Source organism: Molossus molossus, unplaced genomic scaffold (assembly GCF_014108415.1).
Source record: "Molossus molossus isolate mMolMol1 unplaced genomic scaffold, mMolMol1.p scaffold_m16_p_15, whole genome shotgun sequence".
In the NCBI taxonomy this organism is placed as follows: domain Eukaryota; kingdom Metazoa; phylum Chordata; class Mammalia; order Chiroptera; family Molossidae; genus Molossus; species Molossus molossus.
In genome coordinates this window covers 79,646,574-79,664,970 of record NW_023425350.1, presented here as the reverse complement: position 1 = coordinate 79,664,970, position 18,397 = coordinate 79,646,574, and the positions used below count along the sequence as shown (strand labels likewise).

The 18,397-nt window shown below is 45.8% G+C and overlaps 2 protein-coding genes across 10 annotated transcripts in view; both read left to right on the top strand.

Annotated features, from left to right (window-relative positions):
• Nucleotides 1-4,265, top strand: part of IL1RL1 (interleukin 1 receptor like 1) — a 108,202-nt gene extending 103,937 nt beyond the window's left edge. For 7 of the 8 annotated variants that reach the window (XM_036263347.1, XM_036263341.1, XM_036263342.1 and 4 more), the window contains one exon: nucleotides 2,119-3,003. In XM_036263347.1, the coding sequence (XP_036119240.1) occupies nucleotides 2,119-2,504 (386 nt within the window). In that variant the 3' untranslated portion in view covers nucleotides 2,505-3,003. Of the gene's footprint in view, nucleotides 1-2,118; nucleotides 3,004-3,657 lie in introns of those variants that run through there. The other variant, XR_004959721.1, reaches the window with a different exon arrangement.
• Nucleotides 4,266-14,809: 10,544 nt separating this feature from the next.
• The window catches only part of IL18R1 (interleukin 18 receptor 1), a 40,701-nt gene continuing 37,113 nt past the window's right edge, over nucleotides 14,810-18,397 (top strand). The window contains exon 1 of one of the 2 annotated variants that reach the window (XM_036263349.1): nucleotides 14,810-15,059. The gene's annotated coding sequence lies outside the window, so the exon portion shown is untranslated. The remainder of the gene's footprint in view (nucleotides 15,060-18,397) is intronic. The other variant, XM_036263350.1, reaches the window with a different exon arrangement.

The window sequence follows — 18,397 nt, the reverse complement described above, 5'->3', positions numbered from 1 at the left end:
GGCACGTGCCCTGACCGGGAATCGAAACGGCGACCTCCCAGTGCATGGGCCATGCTGCTCAACCACTGGGCCATACTGGCCGGGCAATTTCATGCACTTTTCAAAGCTGGGTCTCCATCACTGCACTTCAGTGGTCATTCTGTCTCCTCTATATTTATGTCACGTGCCCATGAGCCCTCCCTACCCTCCTGGGTCCTCCGAGACCAGGGAGAATTCGGACTGTGAATGAGGGTGAATATCGTGAGCGGAAGCCCAGTTAAGTTGATGTTTAGTAGACTGTGAATTTAAACTGGTGTTCCTCCTGAAAAGAGGAGCCCACATGCTTAAAGATGAAAAGATACACACAACAGGCGAATTTGGTTTATCCTGGAATATTCCAGTGTTGTGACCAGCCTAGTGATGAGTTGGGTGACATTTCAGTTTCCTGAAAGTACAATTCAAGAAACTGAAACCTAAGGCGTCTCTCAGGGCTCTCTTCCTTCTGCAGCTCCCCCCACTGGCTCCCCACACAAGCGAGAGGCCTGAGTCATGCTGCACACCGGTCTTCGCCTCCCACATCTGCTCAGGCAGCTGCTAGTGATGTCACTCCGCGTGCCAGCTGCTGCGAGCTCTTCAGCTCTCCTCCCTCGGGCCCAGCGGCCTCAGTGCTGGTCGCACCACGCCCCCCAGACGCGCTGGCGCTCTTTCATTTGGGAAAGTTTCCTACTTCCCCTCCCTCAAGTGCTTCCTCCGTTATTACTGCAACTGAAGCAAAATAAAATCCCCCCAAAAACAACACCAAGCTTGATTCTAGCCTTGGAAAATGTCTATAACTGACAAATGCAGTGTATGTCTTCCCTGCTAGTCACCTTCCATTGGCTCCACGCTGGTTTTGGCCCAGTGAAGGCCCTGGAAGGAGTTGCGAGGGGAGGGGGCACCTCTCCTGCCTCTTCTCTGTGAAGCTGCCAAGGTAGCTGCACTTCTCCGTCCTGGAGCAGGGCTCCGGTTAGCTGGCCTCCCCCAGGCCTTTGCCTCCTTGTACACTGGAGGTGCCCGGATGCGGGCCCCTGTGGGTCTGCACCACCTCGCACCGATGTCCCTGGGCTCTGTCCACAGAAACTCTCTTTCACCAGTCTTTTGAGTGTGCCAAGTTTTCTGTTGGGATCCTGAATGGCCCCAGGTGTCTGTCTGGCTCTGTTTAACATTTACCTCCTTGTCAGATCTCCTTGGAAATCTCCATCCAAGTCACCCCACCCTTCCCCCCGCCGTCCTTCCGCCCACTCTCCAGGGAGAGCTTGAGTTGTCTGCTCGGGGTTGGCTTCCTTCATCATGCTGTCCCCTCTCTGCAGTGAGACGGTGTTGTACTACATTCACCCAGAAGCTAGTCAAAGTCACTGTGGAGCTGATGCTTCATGGACACTGACTTGCCAAAGGGCTCCATCTTCCTAAAGATTTTTTAGACGGGATCAAATCAGCTTCTGAAACAGAGATTCTGGGGAATGAAGTGGATCCAGGACTTCCTAGAGACCTCAGTCAGCTCAGAGGAGCAAGGGTTCTGAGTTTGCACTCTCTTATTTTAATCCTCACTAGAGGACATATTTCCATTGATTTTTTTTTTAGAGAGAGAGGAAGGGGGAGAGAGAGAGACATTGATCAGTGCCTCCCATATGTGCCCTGACTGGGAATGGAACCCGCATCCTTTTGGTGTAGGGGTGCCGCTCTAACCCACTGAACCACCTGGCCAGGATCTGAGTTTGCACTTCTTAATATAAGAGTCAAAACTCTAAGCCCTTTAAAAACAGGTAAAGTAATATTCTAAAAAGAGAATCTATAGTTAATAATCCTGAATTCTGTCTCCTGCTAAATATCTCTACCTTTGCATTCAGCTGGAAAGACTGTTTAGTTAGGACCGACCCACCTGGGAAGGAAGACGGCAGCGGTGAGCTCACCCTGAAAGCATCAAGACACACCCAAGGGCTCTCTATCCAGGGCACCCCACCTTTTCCCAAGAAGTGAATTGATAGTGTCAGAAGCTCATACTAGATTATAATGATAACATTTCTTAAAGTTCCGAACATTATGATCAAAGCACTAGACTTAGAGACATAACAACAGGGTGTCTCCGTGTCTGATTCCTAGACGTGGCCACTGCGGTGGAAACCAACATCCGGAAGAGTCGGAGGCACATTTTCGTCCTGACACCTCAGGCGGTGCACAGCGAGGAGTTGGCCTACGAGCAGGAGGTCGCCCTGCACAGTGCCCTCATCCACAACGACTCCAAGGCCATTCTGATAGAGATGGAGGCCCTGAGTGAGCCCGGCCCACTGCAGTTTTCGGGGCTCCCGGGGTCCCTCCAGCACCTGGTGCAGGTGCAAGGCACCATCAGGTGGAGGGAAGACCACGTGGCTGACAAGCGGGCCCTGAACTCCAGGTTCTGGAAGCGCGTGAGGTACCACATGCCCGCGCCAAGCACGCTCCCCAGGGAGACCTCCGGGCCGGCAGCCTCCACCGCCCACGGGCAGTAGTGCCTGCGCGGGTGTGCGATGCGCCAGATGGATGGACTCCAGATGGACCACTGTCTGCAGTGGCGCTGGGGTTCAAGAGGTGGGAAGGGCAAGGGTATTTGAGTCCCCCCTGTAATCTAGAAACTTTGCTTCTGTTTTCCTGATTCCAGGTGGTTATAAAATGCTTTCAAATTGTTCTCTTCAATCTCCCTCGCTCACCCCACCTTCCTCCCCTTCTCCTTGGCCAGCTTTTCTCCACTGAGGCCTGCGGCCTTGCTGTTCGCCCCTCCTATTCCTCGTCAGTGTCCTGCCTTTGGAACATCACACTCAGTTTTAGCATTAAATTTTACTAAGCTGGAAGAACACTCGGACTCCCTTGTGCGGAATGTTGGTAGCGGATCTTGTTCCCACAGGCCGGACTGACTATATTGTACTTGATCAAAGCTTAGTTTTACCATCTCAGCACTGCCTATTTTGTTGGAGTGCCTTACCCACTTGCTGTTACAATCACGTTGTTTACAGTGCCTTTCATGTATTGCTATTCTCTACAGAAATATTTCTCACTATACAAATTATAGAACAGAAAGTATAAAAGAAGAAATAACAAAAAGAATTCATGGATCTGTCATCCTAAAATAACGTATTTGCACTTTTAAAAAATTTAATTCATACTTAAGTATACTCTTTGTATAGCAAAGTTCACATAGTGTGTAGTTTTTCTACTTATCATTATAAAAGCATTTGACATGTCATTTAAATTTAACATTTTAAAATATTCATTGTGTTCTATCTCATGGTTGTGCTTCAGTTGCTGTGCCTAATTACTTATTATTAGATATATAAATTGTGTCCAGTTTAAGTAGCCATCATTATAATAATTCATATCAGTCTATTTATATCTTCCAATTTAAAGAACCTTTTAAGAAATTGTATTTGTTGTAACATTTCTATGAAATGAGCATGCCCATGGTGGACCCAGAGCTAAGGCTGGAGTCCTGGAGAGCTCAGATTCTTCAAGGGGACGAAGATGGTACGCTTAGTTGAGCTGCTTAATAAAGTGTATACTTTTTATTTAACTGCTCTTCCCCCAAAAAACAAAACTAAAACCAAACCTGCACTGCAGACCCTTGTGAGGGAGTATAATCCTGAACTCACGGCATTCGATACCTTGCAGAGTCTGAAGAGAAATTGTATTTCTGGAAAGTTGGCAGAGGAGCTGCAGCTACTCGTCCCTCCAGACACCCTGCCATGTACAGCTGTGCTCCCTGGAGGGGGTGCCAGAGAAAACGCAAGGCCTCAGTGAAAGATGAGCTCAGACAATGAAATTTATCTGAAAGTGACTTGAAATTGAAATGTACCTGGAAGTTTTCTGTCTTTATTTGCTAAATCTGCTTACCCTACTCTGGTAGATTATTATACTTTCATGTGGTGACATATGATTTTTTAATTCCTGAGAAGTTGGCCAGTGAAGAGACTGCAGTATAGTTGATTGATCAACATCACAGAATTTGGAATCAACGTCATCCTGTTATCAACCAGCTGTGTCACCATGAGCACGTGAGCCTCTCTGAAACCATGAAAACCTCTGTGCACTTCTTTGCTAAGCAAATGAAACATACTCGGATTTGCCTAGAGTGAGAATTCAATAAATAGAACGTTGTGATGACACTCCACTGTGTTTCTCGTAATGTGGATTATACCCCAGGTCCTCTCTCAACCAGGACCACTGAAGAATAAATCTCTCCAGCCTCATTATCAGAACAGATGTGCCTTTACTCCTGCACCCCCACCCACCTCGAATGGCAGGCGTGTTATTGATTTATGGACACAAGTCCTTTTTTTTTTTTTTTTTTAAGTTTTTTAATTGATTTTTAGAGAGAGAGGAAGGGAGAGGTAGAGAGAGAGGGAGACATCGATCAGCTGCCTCCTGCAGGCTCCCGCCTGCCATCAAGCCCGCAACCCTGGGCACGTGCCCTGACTGGGAATCGAACTGGCAACCCTTCAGTGCACAGGACGATGCCCAACCACCTGAGCCACACCGGCCAGAGCGACAAGACTTTTCGAAGTTGATTTTATTTTCCTCTTTCATTAGTTTCTTGGAAGCATAGAGTAAAATTTGAAATCTTTCTACACAACTGTATAGGCTATCATAACAAGGAATTTATAATAATTTCTTCCCTGGCTCCATAATACCTTTGTTTTCTACTCGACCTATATTTCTTATTTTTAAATATCTTTTAACTCTATTATACACTCTTTTGCAAGTATTTAACAAAGTTACATTTTCTAAATGCGTGCTGAGTGTCTGGGGGCGGGGCTGTGAAGGGAGATAGACAGGTGAGCGAGGCACATCCCTTCCTTATCTGATGAGGTCAGTGCCCACGTGGGACTTGGGAGGGAGAAGGAAACACTCCCGAGAGGGCAGGAGGGCTGGTCTGGGGCATCTGATGTTGCTGGGCTCTTCCTTCCACCTCCTTTCCTACACTCACACCACTGCCCAGGCCAGCTGGGCTCTGTGGGCCTCCTTCTCCTGACTGCAAGTGCACACTCACAGAGGCCAGGGGATGTTGTGGGCCTCCTTCTCCTGACTGCAAGTGCACACTCACAGAGGCCAGGGGACGTTGTGGGCCTCCTTCTCCTGACTGCAAGTGCACACTCACAGAGGCCAGGGGACGTTGTGGGCCTCCTGTCTCCTGACTGCAAGTGCACACTCACAGAGAGGCCAGGGGACATTGTGGGCCTCCTTCTCCTGACTGCAAGTGCACACTCACAGAGGCCAGGGGACGTTGTGGGCCTCCTGCCTCCTGACTGCAAGTGCACACTCACAGAGGCCAGGGGACGTTGTGGGCCTCCTGCCTCCTGACTGCAAGTGCACACTCACAGAGGCCAGGGGACGTTGTGGGCCTCCTTCTCCTGACTGCAAGTGCACACTCACAGAGAGGCCAGGGGACGTTGTGGGCCCCCTGCCTCCTGACTGCAAGTGCACACTCACAGAGAGGCCAGCTGGGCTCTGTGGGCCTCCTGCCTCCTGACTGCAAGTGCACACTCACAGAGGCCAGGGGACGTTGTGGGCCTCCTGCCTCCTGACTGCAAGTGCACACTCACAGAGGCCAGGGGACGTTGTGGGCCTCCTGTCTCCTGACTGCAAGTGCACACTCAGAGAGGCCAGGGGACGTTGTGGGCCTCCTGTCTCCTGACTGCAAGTGCACACTCACAGAGGCCAGGGGACGTTGTGGGCCTCCTGTCTCCTGACTGCAAGTGCACACTCACAGAGAGGCCAGGGGACGTTGTGGGCCTCCTTCTCCTGACTGCAAGTGCACACTCACAGAGGCCAGGGGACGTTGTGGGCCTCCTTCTCCTGACTGCAAGTGCACACTCACAGAGGCCAGGGGACGTTGTGGGCCTCCTGTCTCCTGACTGCAAGTGCACACTCACAGAGGCCAGGGGACGTTGTGGGCCTCCTGTCTCCTGACTGCAAGTGCACACTCACAGAGGCCAGGGGACGTTGTGGGCCTCCTGTCTCCTGACTGCAAGTGCACACTCACAGAGAGGCCAGGGGACGTTGTGGGCCTCCTTCTCCTGACTGCAAGTGCACACTCACAGAGGCCAGGGGACGTTGTGGGCCTCCTTCTCCTGACTGCAAGTGCACACTCACAGAGGCCAGGGGACGTTGTGGGCCTCCTTCTCCTGACTGCAAGTGCACACTCACAGAGGCCAGGGGACGTTGTGGGCCTCCTTCTCCTGACTGCAAGTGCACACTCACAGAGGCCAGGGGACGGCAGACAGCCCAGCCTGGCGCACAGCAGCTTCTCACCAACCTTGGCGCTCCTTTATCTGTCCAGCGAGAGTGACAGGTGCTTCACCTACCCCACAAGGGGGTGAGTAAGAGGAATTCGGCCAAAACCTGTTGAATGTCTACCATAGGATTGTGATGAAAACTCCTGTGAATTGTAAAAACAAAGAAATATTGCTAATTGAGTTAAATTTGCATACACTAAAATGCAAATCCTGTTATACGGGTTTTGATAATTACACATACTTATGTAGTCATCACCCCAAACAAGATAGAAATATTTTCATCACCTTACAAGTTTCCCTCCTACCTCTGATGCCAATGCTGTTGATTCCTATCTGCCTGGATTAGATTTGTCAGATCTTGATATTCATATCAACAAAGTCAGACATCATTGTGACTTGTGACTTCCATGCAGCAAATGTCATGTTTTTGAGATTCAGCCCTGATTTGCATGTGTGATTAGTTTGTCCCGTAGTATTACTGAGCAAGTTTCCACAACGTGGCGGCGCAGCCGTGGGTCTAACCATTTCCCCATCAGTGGGCATAGTTCTTCCCACTTGCAGCTGTTACAGATATGCCGGCTGTGAACATGCTTGTGGACATGTTTTCACTTTTTTGGTTCAATTCCTAGGAATGGCCATAGGTATATATTTAACATTTTAAGATACAAACAAATTGTACATTTTACATTCCCTGCAGTTACATCTCAGACTTCCGTTGCTCTACCTCCTCACCAGTGGCTGGGATGGTCAGGTTTCCTTTGATCTTAGTTATTTTAGTGGGTGTCTGACGATCAACGCTGCTGAGCCTTTTTCATGCTCCTGTTGGTTATTCACGTATCATTTTGTGAGAGTGAAATCTTTTGACATTTTTAAATGACGTTGTTTCTCTTAATATTGTTTATGTGTAGACATTATTTTATATTCATGATACAAGTTCCTTTCCAGACAGATGGAAGGTGGAAACTTTGCCAGGCTTGCCTATTCATTGTTTAATGGTCATTGATTAGCAGCATATATATATATATATATATATATATATATATATATAGTGTGTATATATGTATTTTTTAAATTCTCACTGAATGATATTTTCCCATTTATCTTCAGATAGAGTGGGAGGGAGGGAGGAAGCAAGAGAGAGAGAAACCTTGATGTGAAAGAGACACATTGGCTGGTTGCCACCCACACAACCCTGACTGGGGCTGGGGATGAACTGCGACTGAGGTACGTGCCCGTGGCCAGAATGGAACCTGGGACTCTTTGGTCCACAGACTGACGCTCTAACTGCTGAGCCAGACAGGCCAGGGCAGACATTTAAATTTTTATGACATCTATTTATCAAATTTTCTTTCACATTTAGAGCTTTCTGTGTCCCAGCAAAGAATCCTTTTGTTTACTTGTCCCAAGGTCATAGAGATACTCTCCTACATATTTTCATGAAATATTTATGGTTCCTGCTTTTCTTTTAGGTCCATGATCCATGGCGAATTATGTTTGTGTATAGAATGAGGTAAGGGTCATGGCTTATCTGTTTATTTTTCCTATAGAGATATCTAGTTGTTCCAGCAACATTTGTCAAAGACTCTTCTTTTTCCATTGAATTGAAATAGTGCTTTGGTGAAAAAATTAGTGCACTACATATATAGGGTCTATTATTCTACTCTGTATTAATTTCCATTTATATGCTCATGCAAACTCACACTATAAAGATTACTATTGCTTTATTATAAAATTTCAAGTCACTGTAAGTTATTTAATGTGGGAGACTGTTTGCATGGCATCCATTTTGTTAAAATCTGCTCTGCCATCTCCTGCCCCAGGCAGGATACCTCTGTACACAATGTTTCTGCATTCCTTTAAGTAACCATTTACTCAGCCAGTTATGCTCTGTTTATCTTTTGTTCCACCCGGGATATTTACGTGATATTTACCTGAAATTGCTTCAGGGTGGTTACCACAAACTTATCGCTTGGCAACAAATGTTCTTGTTTTTCTGCTCCTTGCCCTATATATACTGTGGATCTCCCCAGAATAAACGAGACTTGATCAGAGCCTTGTCTTGTCTCCATTTCTCGTGTCTCTTGTCCCTCCTCATCCTCACTCCCCCTCTAGAGTCCTCGTTGCTCGACCTGCGGGCCGGGTCAAGTGGCGCCCAACGTGGGGCTCGAGCACGGGGGATCCAGTGAAGGACGCCGTTCGAGGGGCCGGCAGAAAGGAAAAGAAAAGAGGGAACGACGTGGGAACCTGCTGCGTCTGCACCCCTCGGGTAAGTGAACGGCGATTATGGGGCAAGCATTGAGCCAAGATAAGACGTTCGTTGAAGGACTAGGAAAGGCTATCAAGGCACGAGGAGTAAAGGTGAAAATTAAGCATTTGTGTCAGTATTTTGATTATATTAAGGAAGTTTGCCCTTGGTTTCCTACAGAGGGAACTATAGATCAAAAGTGATGGAAAATAGTCGGTGATGCTCTTAGAGATTACTATAAGACTTATGGACCCGAGAAGGTCCCGGTAACTGCTTTTTCTTATTGGTATTTAATAGATGAAGTTCTATCTCAGAGACATTCTGATCCTCTCGTTGCCAATGTAGTAGAATATGGCGAGGGTATATTACAGAAAGAAAAAAAGGGGAATGAAAATGAAAGTAAAGAATGTGAGGACTTCATGTCATTCGATAGTGATAATGAGGAAGAAGAAACCGAGCCCACTCGGAATAAAATTATGCCTAAAAGCTCTCATACGGGGAGACGAGAAAAACTAACAGAAAGAGAGGATGGAGAAATCAAAAGAACAAAAACTAGTGTTGCCCCAGAGGAAATAATCAAATCCAAGACAAAGATTTATCCCGACCAATCAGTATATTTGGAGACTGTTCCTGATGAAGGGGAGGTTAATTGGGATGAATTGGCGGATGGAGCTGCCAGATACCGTAACTCTGATTGGTCGCCTGTTTCTCAACGCCCCCCGCCTTATAATAACCCCAGTGCTCCCCCGCTGGCATGTCCCGTCCTTGACCCTAGAAAAGAACTTAGAGATAAAATTGAACACCTCAAAGAACAAATAAAACTGGAAAAAGAGCACCAAGATCTCATAGCCCAATTAGAAGGACTAAAAGTAGGAAAATCTAAAAAGGAGAGTGAAGTAAGATCAGAAGTCCTTGGTAATCAAAAGCCACCCATGAGGGGAGCTGTCCCAAAGATCCCTCCCCGCTTGCAACTTACACCAGAGCTAGATGATATAGAGGCTTTTCCAGTAACAGAAACAGTGGACGCGCAAGGACAGGCTTGGCGCCACCATAGTGGGTTTGATTTTAAATTAATAAAGGAGTTAAAAACCGCTGTAGCACAATACGGAGCCACAGCCCCGTATACTACGGCAATTTTAGAATCAGTAGCCGAGAATTGGCTTACGCCTGGGGATTGGCAGACGTTAGCCCGAGCGACACTTGCTGGAGGGGACTATCTCCTATGGAAATCAGAATATGTAGAGAACTGCAGGGACATTGCTAAACGCAATATGCAGGCTGGTAATGGATGGAATTTTGATATGCTAATAGGAGAAGGAAATTATGCCAATAGTGATGCCCAAATGCAATATGATGCAGGTCTTTTTGCCCAAGTTCAGGCTGCAGGCACTAGAGCATGGAGGAAACTGCCCACCAAAGGCGACATGAGCTCCTCCCTTACTAACATTAAACAAGGACCTGATGAGCCTTTTGCAGATTTTGTTCACCGCTTAATTACTGCAGCAGGCAGAATTTTCGGTAATGCAGACACCGGCATGGATTTTGTTAAACAATTGGCTTTTGAAAACGCTAATGCCGCCTGTCAAGCTGCTATTAGACCTTATAAGAAAAAGACTGATTTAACTGGCTATATTCACCTATGCTCTGATATTGGGGCTGCCTACCCACAGGGCCTTGCCATGGCTGCCGCCTTGCAAGGGTATACAGTTAGACAATTCTTATCCCAACAAAACAAGAGTAAATGTTTTAACTGTGGGGAAACTGGCCATTTCGCAAGGAATTGTAAAGGAAATCCCACTAATAACTCAAAAACTCAGACTCCAGGAGTCTGCCCTAGATGTAAAAGAGGGAAACATTGGGCTAATGAATGTAGGTCTACAAAGGATGTTCAGGGTAAAGAACTGCCCCTGATGCAGGAAAATGGGCACAGGGGCCAGCCCCAGGCCCCCAAACCCAAACAAATCTTTGGGGCAGTCAGTTTTGTTCCAGCAAACAACAATCCATTTCAAACCTCCTCAGAGCCACTGCAGGAAGCGCAGGATTGGACCTCAGTTCCACCACCTACACAGTATTAACCCCTGAAATGGGAGTTCAGGCCCTTCCTACTGGAATTTTTGGCCCTCTGCCTGAAAACACATTTGAACTAATAATAGGACGTAGCAGTTCAACAATGAATGGACTACAAGTCCTTCCAGGAGTCATAGACAATGACTACTCCGGAGAAATTAAGGTTATGGTATCATCCCCAAAAATATTAATACTGTCATCACAGGACAAAGATTCGCTCAATTGCTGCTCTTGCCTTTGATGCCCACCACAAATAGGGCAGTATCAGGACAAAGAGGTGATCAAGGCTTTGGGTCATCAGATGTTTACCGGGCAGAGGTCATATCAGCACAAAAACCCATTATGTCTCTCTGGTTAGATGGTAAGAAATTTTCAGGGCTTATAGATACAGGGGCTGATGTCACAATAATTAAAAAAGAAGACTGGCCTACAGCCTGGCCCCTAGACGCAACTCTGACTCACCTAAAAGGAATAGGGCAAAGTCAAAACCCAGAGAGAAGTTCAAAGCTATTAATTTGGAAAGATCAGGAAGGTAACCAGGGCACCATACAACCATATGTTATAGCCGGATTGCCTATAAATCTTTGGGGTGGAGACCTCTTATCCCAATTAGGATTAATAATGGGAAGCCCGAATGCTGTTATTACTACCCAAATGTTGAAAACCGGATATCTACCAGGCCAAGGGCTGGGAAAAAATAATATGGGTATAACAGAACCCATAGAGCCCTCCCCAAAGACTGATAGGGCAGGATTAGGCCATTTTCCATAGGGGCCATTGACACTCCTGTGACCCATGCAGGAAAGATCACGTGGCTATCTGAGGAGCCGGTGTGGGTTGATCAGTGGCCTCTAACAGCAGAAAAACTGATGGCTGCACAATAGCTGGTACAGGAGCAGCTTGATGCTGGCCACATTGTCCCTAGTAACTCCCCTTGGAATACTCCCATTTTTGTCATTAAAAAGAAATCTGGTAAATGGCGGCTATTGCAAGACTTAAGAGCTGTAAATAAGACTATGGCACTAATGGGAGCCTTACAGCCAGGACTTCCCTCACCTGTTGCCATACCTTTGGGTTATTTCAAAGTCATTGTTGATCTAAAGGATTGTTTTTTCACGATTCCTCTGCATCCAGATGATCAGACGCGATTTGCATTCAGCTTACCAGCTATAAATTTCAAAGCGCCTATGAAAAGATTCCAATGGCGTGTTCTGCCACAGGGAATGGCATGGCCCAGACCCAGTCCTCATCTGGGGCCGAGGTTCTGTTTGCATTTACTCTAAGAAAATGAAATCTGCCAGATGGCTACCAGAGCGTCTGGTTAAACAGATTGATCAAGTTAAAGGAATAACAGATAACCATATAGATAACTCCAGGGACGAAAATTCGCCCTGAGAGGCTTTTTCTGTTTTTTCGTTATTTCAGGAATGGACCGGAAGGCTGAGATCTTACTGCTAGGGATACTACTGCATCTTTGCCTGCTCGTGGAAGGAGATTTTGGGCTTCCTCCAAACCCTGGCAAGCTCCTGAGGGCCTTATTTGGGCCCCCATGTGACTGCCTTGCAGGAATGCTGCTGCTTAAAAGAACTTTTTGATAACCCCCATTGGAGCAGGCTAAATGGGGTGCTGCCTTATCTTCTCCCTCTGTTGGGCCCCTTACTTGGCCTTTTACTGATTGTGTCACTAGGACCCTTCCTCTTCAATAAGGTGATGGCTTTCATCAAGCAGCAGATAGATGCCATTAAGATGCAACCTATACAGGTCCATTATCATAAACTTGAAATGGTCGACAGAGAAGCTCACTCTAGCTGTGAGTCAGTAAGCTATGACTATGCCCGAGATGGCAAATAGTCTCAAAAACCTCGTCACCTTGGTGCGCTGGACTGGATAGCCAGAGACGGGCAACTGGAACTCACACGCATCGCCAACCACCACCTAAGACAGGAACAAGGCCTTATGCTGCCTTGCTATTCCAATGACAGTTTCGGACAGGTTGGCACCGTGTGCAAGTTTCCTGACCTAAAACAGGCACAGTCCCCTCAAGGTATTATTTTGGCCTTAAAATAAAAAAAAAGGGGGACCTGTGGGAGACTGTTTGCATGGCATCCATTTTGTTACAATCTGCTCTGCCATCCCCAGCCCCAAGGCAGGATACCTCTGTACACAATGTTTCTGCATTCCTTTAAGTAACCATTTACTCAGCCAGTTATGCTCTGTTTATCTTTTGTTCCACCCGGGATATTTATGTGATATTTACCTGAAATTGCTTCAGGGTGGTTACCACAAACTTATCGCTTGGCAACAAATGTTCTTGTTTTTCTGCTTCTTGTTTTATATATTGTGTGGATCTCCCCAGAATAAACAAGACTCTATCAGAGCCCTGTCTTGTCTCCATTTCTCGTGTCTCTTGTCCCTCCTCATCCTCACTCCCCCTCTAGAGTCCTCATTGCTCGGGATGGGTCAGTTTAACTTTGTTTCTTTTCATAAGATTGTTCTAACTATTCAAGACTGAATTTTTACATAAATTTTAGAAACAGCTCAATTTCTTTGAGAATTTCTTCTGAGATTTGGTTTGGGACTGCATGAAATATATGGACTGGATAAACTATGGAGTCTAAAAATGTATGGACTATAAACTCTATAGTTTGTGGAGAATAGATATCTAACAGAGTCTGCCAAGCTATAAACATGGTATATCCCTGTATCTTGAATAACCAATAGGGGCAGATATCTTGTATGTCTTGTACATCTTTCATTTTTTTAAAAATATGTTTTTATTGATTTTTTTGAGAGAGAGGAAGGGAGAGATAGATGGAAACATTGATGTGAGAGAGAAACAACAATTGGCTGCCTCCTGCATGCCCCCTACTGGGGATCTATCCAGCAAAATCACCATGTGCCCTAACTGGGAATCAAAGTGGGGACCTCTCAGTCGTGGGATGATACTATCCACTGAGCCACACCAGTTTTGTACATCTTTCAGAGAATTTATACTTTGGTGTTTGATTTTTTTTTTATGCTATTGTAAGTTGTATTTCTAAGAAATTTCATTTTCCAAATGTCCATTTAAGACTGTATAGAATTAGCCCTGGCTGGTTTGGCTCAGCAGTTGGAGTGTCAGCCTGCGGACCAGAGAGTCCTGGGTTTGGTTCCCACTAGGAGCAGGTATCAAAAAAAAAAAAGAGACAGTATAGAATTATAATAGATTTTTGTATGTTGACTTTGTATTCTAAGATCTTGTTAAATTCATTGTTTCCAGTAGTGTTTTTGTAGATTTCAAAGGATGATCTACATAAAAGCATGCCCTCTGTCAAAAACAGCAGTTCCTTTCCCATCTTTATGCCTTCTATTTTTATTTTACTTACTACAAATGGGTGAGAGCTGTCCTTATTGTTCCCCAGTTTAGTAAAAGCAAAGTGTTTACTATTAGTTATGAACTCACCTACAGGTTTCTTACAGGTGTTCATTGTCAAATAAAGAATGTTTCTTTCTAGTGGCAAGTTTCTGAGTATTATTAATCAGGAAAGGGTGATGAGTTTTGTCAGATTTTTAGAATTACATTTATCAAATTAATCCTATGATTTTTCTTTTATTATGTTTATTATGTACAATATTATATTAACATATTTTTATCATATGGTGATTTATTTTAATTGGATAAAATAAATGAAAGTTACTGTCTCTCATTAAACCTTTCCCTGTAGGCCACAGTTTCATTCTTCATTTTTGTTTGAAAGATCCATCTTCAGTTCAGTCTAAAACTGTACGGTGTGTCCCATCACAGCATGAAAATGTAGAAACACACGGTGTCCCTCAGCCTTCCTGTTCCAAGTCTCAGTCCACACTGTGCCCCGCTCTGCTCCCCTCCCAGCTCCCGGCCAAGCGCGGCCTCAGGACAGCCTGACCTGAGCGCGGAGGCCATGGCCTCCTCCGCACCTCTGCTCATCGCAGGGACTTGATGTGTCCTTGGGCCTCTTCCTGGGCTGCTTTCCTGTCCCCAGCCCTCCCCATGCCCCTTCCCCTCCGCCATGTGCCCCTCGCCGGCGCAGCTTGGCTCCCGCCTCCCCTCACCGGGCGGCCTGCAGGGGGCGGAAGCGCCCGCCACCTCCCCGCCCCGCGTCTCCGGGCCGCCAGGCAGTCGGGCTGCGCGCACCGGAGCGGGCTCCGGGCGGACGCGGGGTTTCCCGGCGGGACCGGGCACTCTCCCCGGCGCACTGTGGAGGAGCCGCCGCGCAGCCGAGCACCCCGGGTCCGAGCAGCGGCTCTCCCCAGCCGGCTTTCCCTTTCTTCTAACTTTCCGCCCCTTTCTCTGTCACTCGGGTTGCCACACCTGATCCTCTCTGGGTTCTTGGTTCCCAGAGCTCGGGAAGCGGCCACTGCTGTTTCCCAGCCGCGTCCTCAGCTCCCGCCCGCGCCTTGCCCCCGGGAAGGAGGGACGCCCCGCGCAGCCTCTGCGACTCGGGCAGGTAAGGACCGCGCGCCCCACTGCGCCGGTGCGCCGGCAGGTACTCCGAGGGCCAAGTCGGCGTCAGAGGCCTCGAGGAACAGGGATGCTTCCGTCCGCCGGGATTGCCGGTCCTGAACTTGTCCGGTGACTGTGATGCAGTCCTGAGGGGGTCTAACTCCTCCAGGCGCCTTAGATTACAGGGGAAGGTTTGGGAATCAGGACAATTCAGGTGCGAACCAGGATCTATTACCCTATTACTTCTTAGCTGGATGTCCTTGGATCAATGACTGAACCTCTCTGTGCCTTGGGTTCACCTCCTTTTATTAAGCACAATGATAGTGCCTACTTCATTTGGCCCCTAGGAAGATGAATTAAAATATTGCACCCAAATGTTTTTACACAGCGTCAGACACAAAGCAAGTGCTGAATAAATGAAAACTCTCACCTATTTTAATTGGTCTCACTTTTCCAGAAAAAAAGGAAGTGTTTTAACCTATACAACAATACTCTACTATAATATTATAGTATATAGTAATACTACTATCTATTACATGTAAACCTTGGTATACATGTATGTTTGCATGCGTGTATGCACACACTCAGAAACGCATGAACGTAAGTGGTGCAGGGGGAAGCATATGGAGAGTAGTGACATTTGTGTCACAAGGACTAGGAGGTGGGAATGGCGCTCCTGGGTTTACAGATGAGACACTCAATTCAACATGAATTCTTTTCTCCTTAGTGGGGACGTGTATGAATGCACACATACGTATGTACATGTGTATGTATGTCCAAGGTCATTTTTCCTCGGTGTGTTTGGTTGTTTTATAATCAACATACCCATCGAACACTACAGAGAAAGAATACCTTTGAAATAGTCGCTGGTGTTATGGTTTCCATCAAGACCATTTATCTTAGATGCTCAGTCATGTTTTGCTAATTAGAGTGACTTACATTGAGACCATCTGCATCTATTTGTGTGGTCAGTGTAACTCTCCATAATTTGGACTTAATCATTTCACCTGTCGAGTGTCAGGTTCCTCATTAGAAAGAACTTGGATGTGGCTTAACAACCACAGGTTTCTGCGAATTGTTTCTAGAGAATGGTCACGTTCCTCAGGGTGGGGCTATGAACAAGGGCAGTGGGACAGAACCAGGGGCTCAGGAGATGACAGGCCACTCTGGAGGGACCTTGGACCATACTACTTTGGGGGTCTGAGAGAGTGATCAGCTTGTAGCTAACCCTTACCTTAAGTCACAGTTTTTGGAAGAGAAGCTTTTCCATTTAGAGAAAGATTCATGTCATTTGGTGATTTAGGGGAAGTTTGTGAGTGGCCTTTGTGTGTAAGTGTATGAGTGTACACACATACATACTATGTATACACCTACATATATACATGCATGTACATACACACATATATTCCATATAACTAAAATACTATAAAGTATATATATTTAAGGTATACTACATTTACTTTTACGTATACAGGTAAGTCCCTTAGATCAGTGTCTCCTTACTATGGCTGCATATTAGAATCGCCTAGAGGATTTTTACAAATCAGAATGCCCAGGCTGTACCCCGGATATCTGGGTGGAACCCAGGCATCATTGTTTTTCACACTTCAAGAGAGAATGAGTGCCCTAGATCTCACATCAGTTGCTGAAACATACTTTAGAAGGTGTCATGATTAAGAAGCATTTCACAGGTAGAAGATAATGCAGATGTAACAATGGATCAGATGCTCACCCAAGACTCCCCAAAGCATATATTTGCCTTCATTAATTTAATCCCTTCATTAATTCAACAAATATGCAAGCAGACATAAAATGATAATATGTCAGTTAGTGAAAAGTGCTATAAATAGAAAAACCAAGGAATGTAGGAGAGAGTAGAGAATGTGTGTGTGTGTGTGTGTGTGTGTGTGTGCACGCAAACACATGAGCAGACAGGCTGGTGTGTATTCGCACTTGAGTAAACATGCTGTGTTGGACTGTTTTACATAGCGCTCAGAGAGGACCTGTGCATTATAGCTATGGTATCGACAAACTGTCAAGGGAAGACAGAACAATTTAATTTACCAGAGAGAAGTAATTAGTAGCTACTTGGGGAAAATGAGTGAAGTTGACCCAATCTGCATACCAAACAAAAGAATTACAAGTTAATGAATGAAAAAATTACATGTTGCCCTGGCTGGTTTGGCTCAGCGGTTAGAGCGTCAGCCCGCGGACCAGAGTCTTGGGTTGGATTCCGCTCAAGGGCACGTACCTCGGTTTTGGTTTGATCCCCAGCCCTGGTTGGGGTCATGCAGGAGGCAGCCAGGTGATGTGTCTCTCACATCAATGTTTGTCTCTCTCTCCACCTCCTTTCCTCCCTCCCACTCTCTGAAAATCAGTGGAAAAATATTTTTGGATGAGGATTTAAAAAAAAATTAAATGTAAAAAGAAATAGAAAACTAAACCATGAAAATGAAGAAAATACAGATAAGTATCTATCTGACCACTGAGGGGAAAGGGATGTTCTAAGTTCTAAGTAACGGAAAAATCACAAAGCAAAGGTATGATGGGTTTGACTGAACAGATCTTTCGTATATAAACATCAAAAGAGGAATTAAAAGGAAAACTAAGCAACAAGTTGTAAACACACTAAACATCTAAAAATGGGACAAAAAGGCATGAAAAGATAGTTCATAAACATAGAAAGAAAGAGAGCCAAAAATACATGACTAATATTTTGCTTTCTTTATACCAATAAAAATACAGATTTAAAAAACTGTGAGAGACATTGTACTAATTTGAATACCTAATTAGATTTAAAGACTGAGAATGCCCAATACTTATTTGGGTGTGGTAGGTGAATATTGTCTCATACTGTTTAGGGAGTGTGAATTATTACAGCATTTCTGGAATGCTGTTTGGCTGTATGTGTTTATCCTGTTTAAAATGTATTTTTTGTTTTTGTTTTTTTTTTATCCTCACCCGAGGACATTTTTCCATTTTTTGTTCAGGTAGAGTGGGAGGGAGAGAGAGGAACAGAGAGAGAGAGAGAAACATCGATGTGAAGGGACACATCGAGTGGCTGCCACCCGCACAACCAACCAGGGCCGGGGACAAACTGCAACCGAGGTACATGCCCTTAGCGGGAACCGAACCCGGGTCTCTCCGGACCGCAGGCGGACGCTCTAACCACTGAACCAAACCGGCCAGGTCTAAAATGTATTTTTTGCACTGTCATGTAGTAAAACCAGGAAAATAAGAAATGTAGATTAATAATAATAACTAACCTTTAAGTGATGTTTATGATTCACCAGATATTCTGTGATAGTGATTGTGTACTTCACCCCTGCTCTGGGTGGTAGT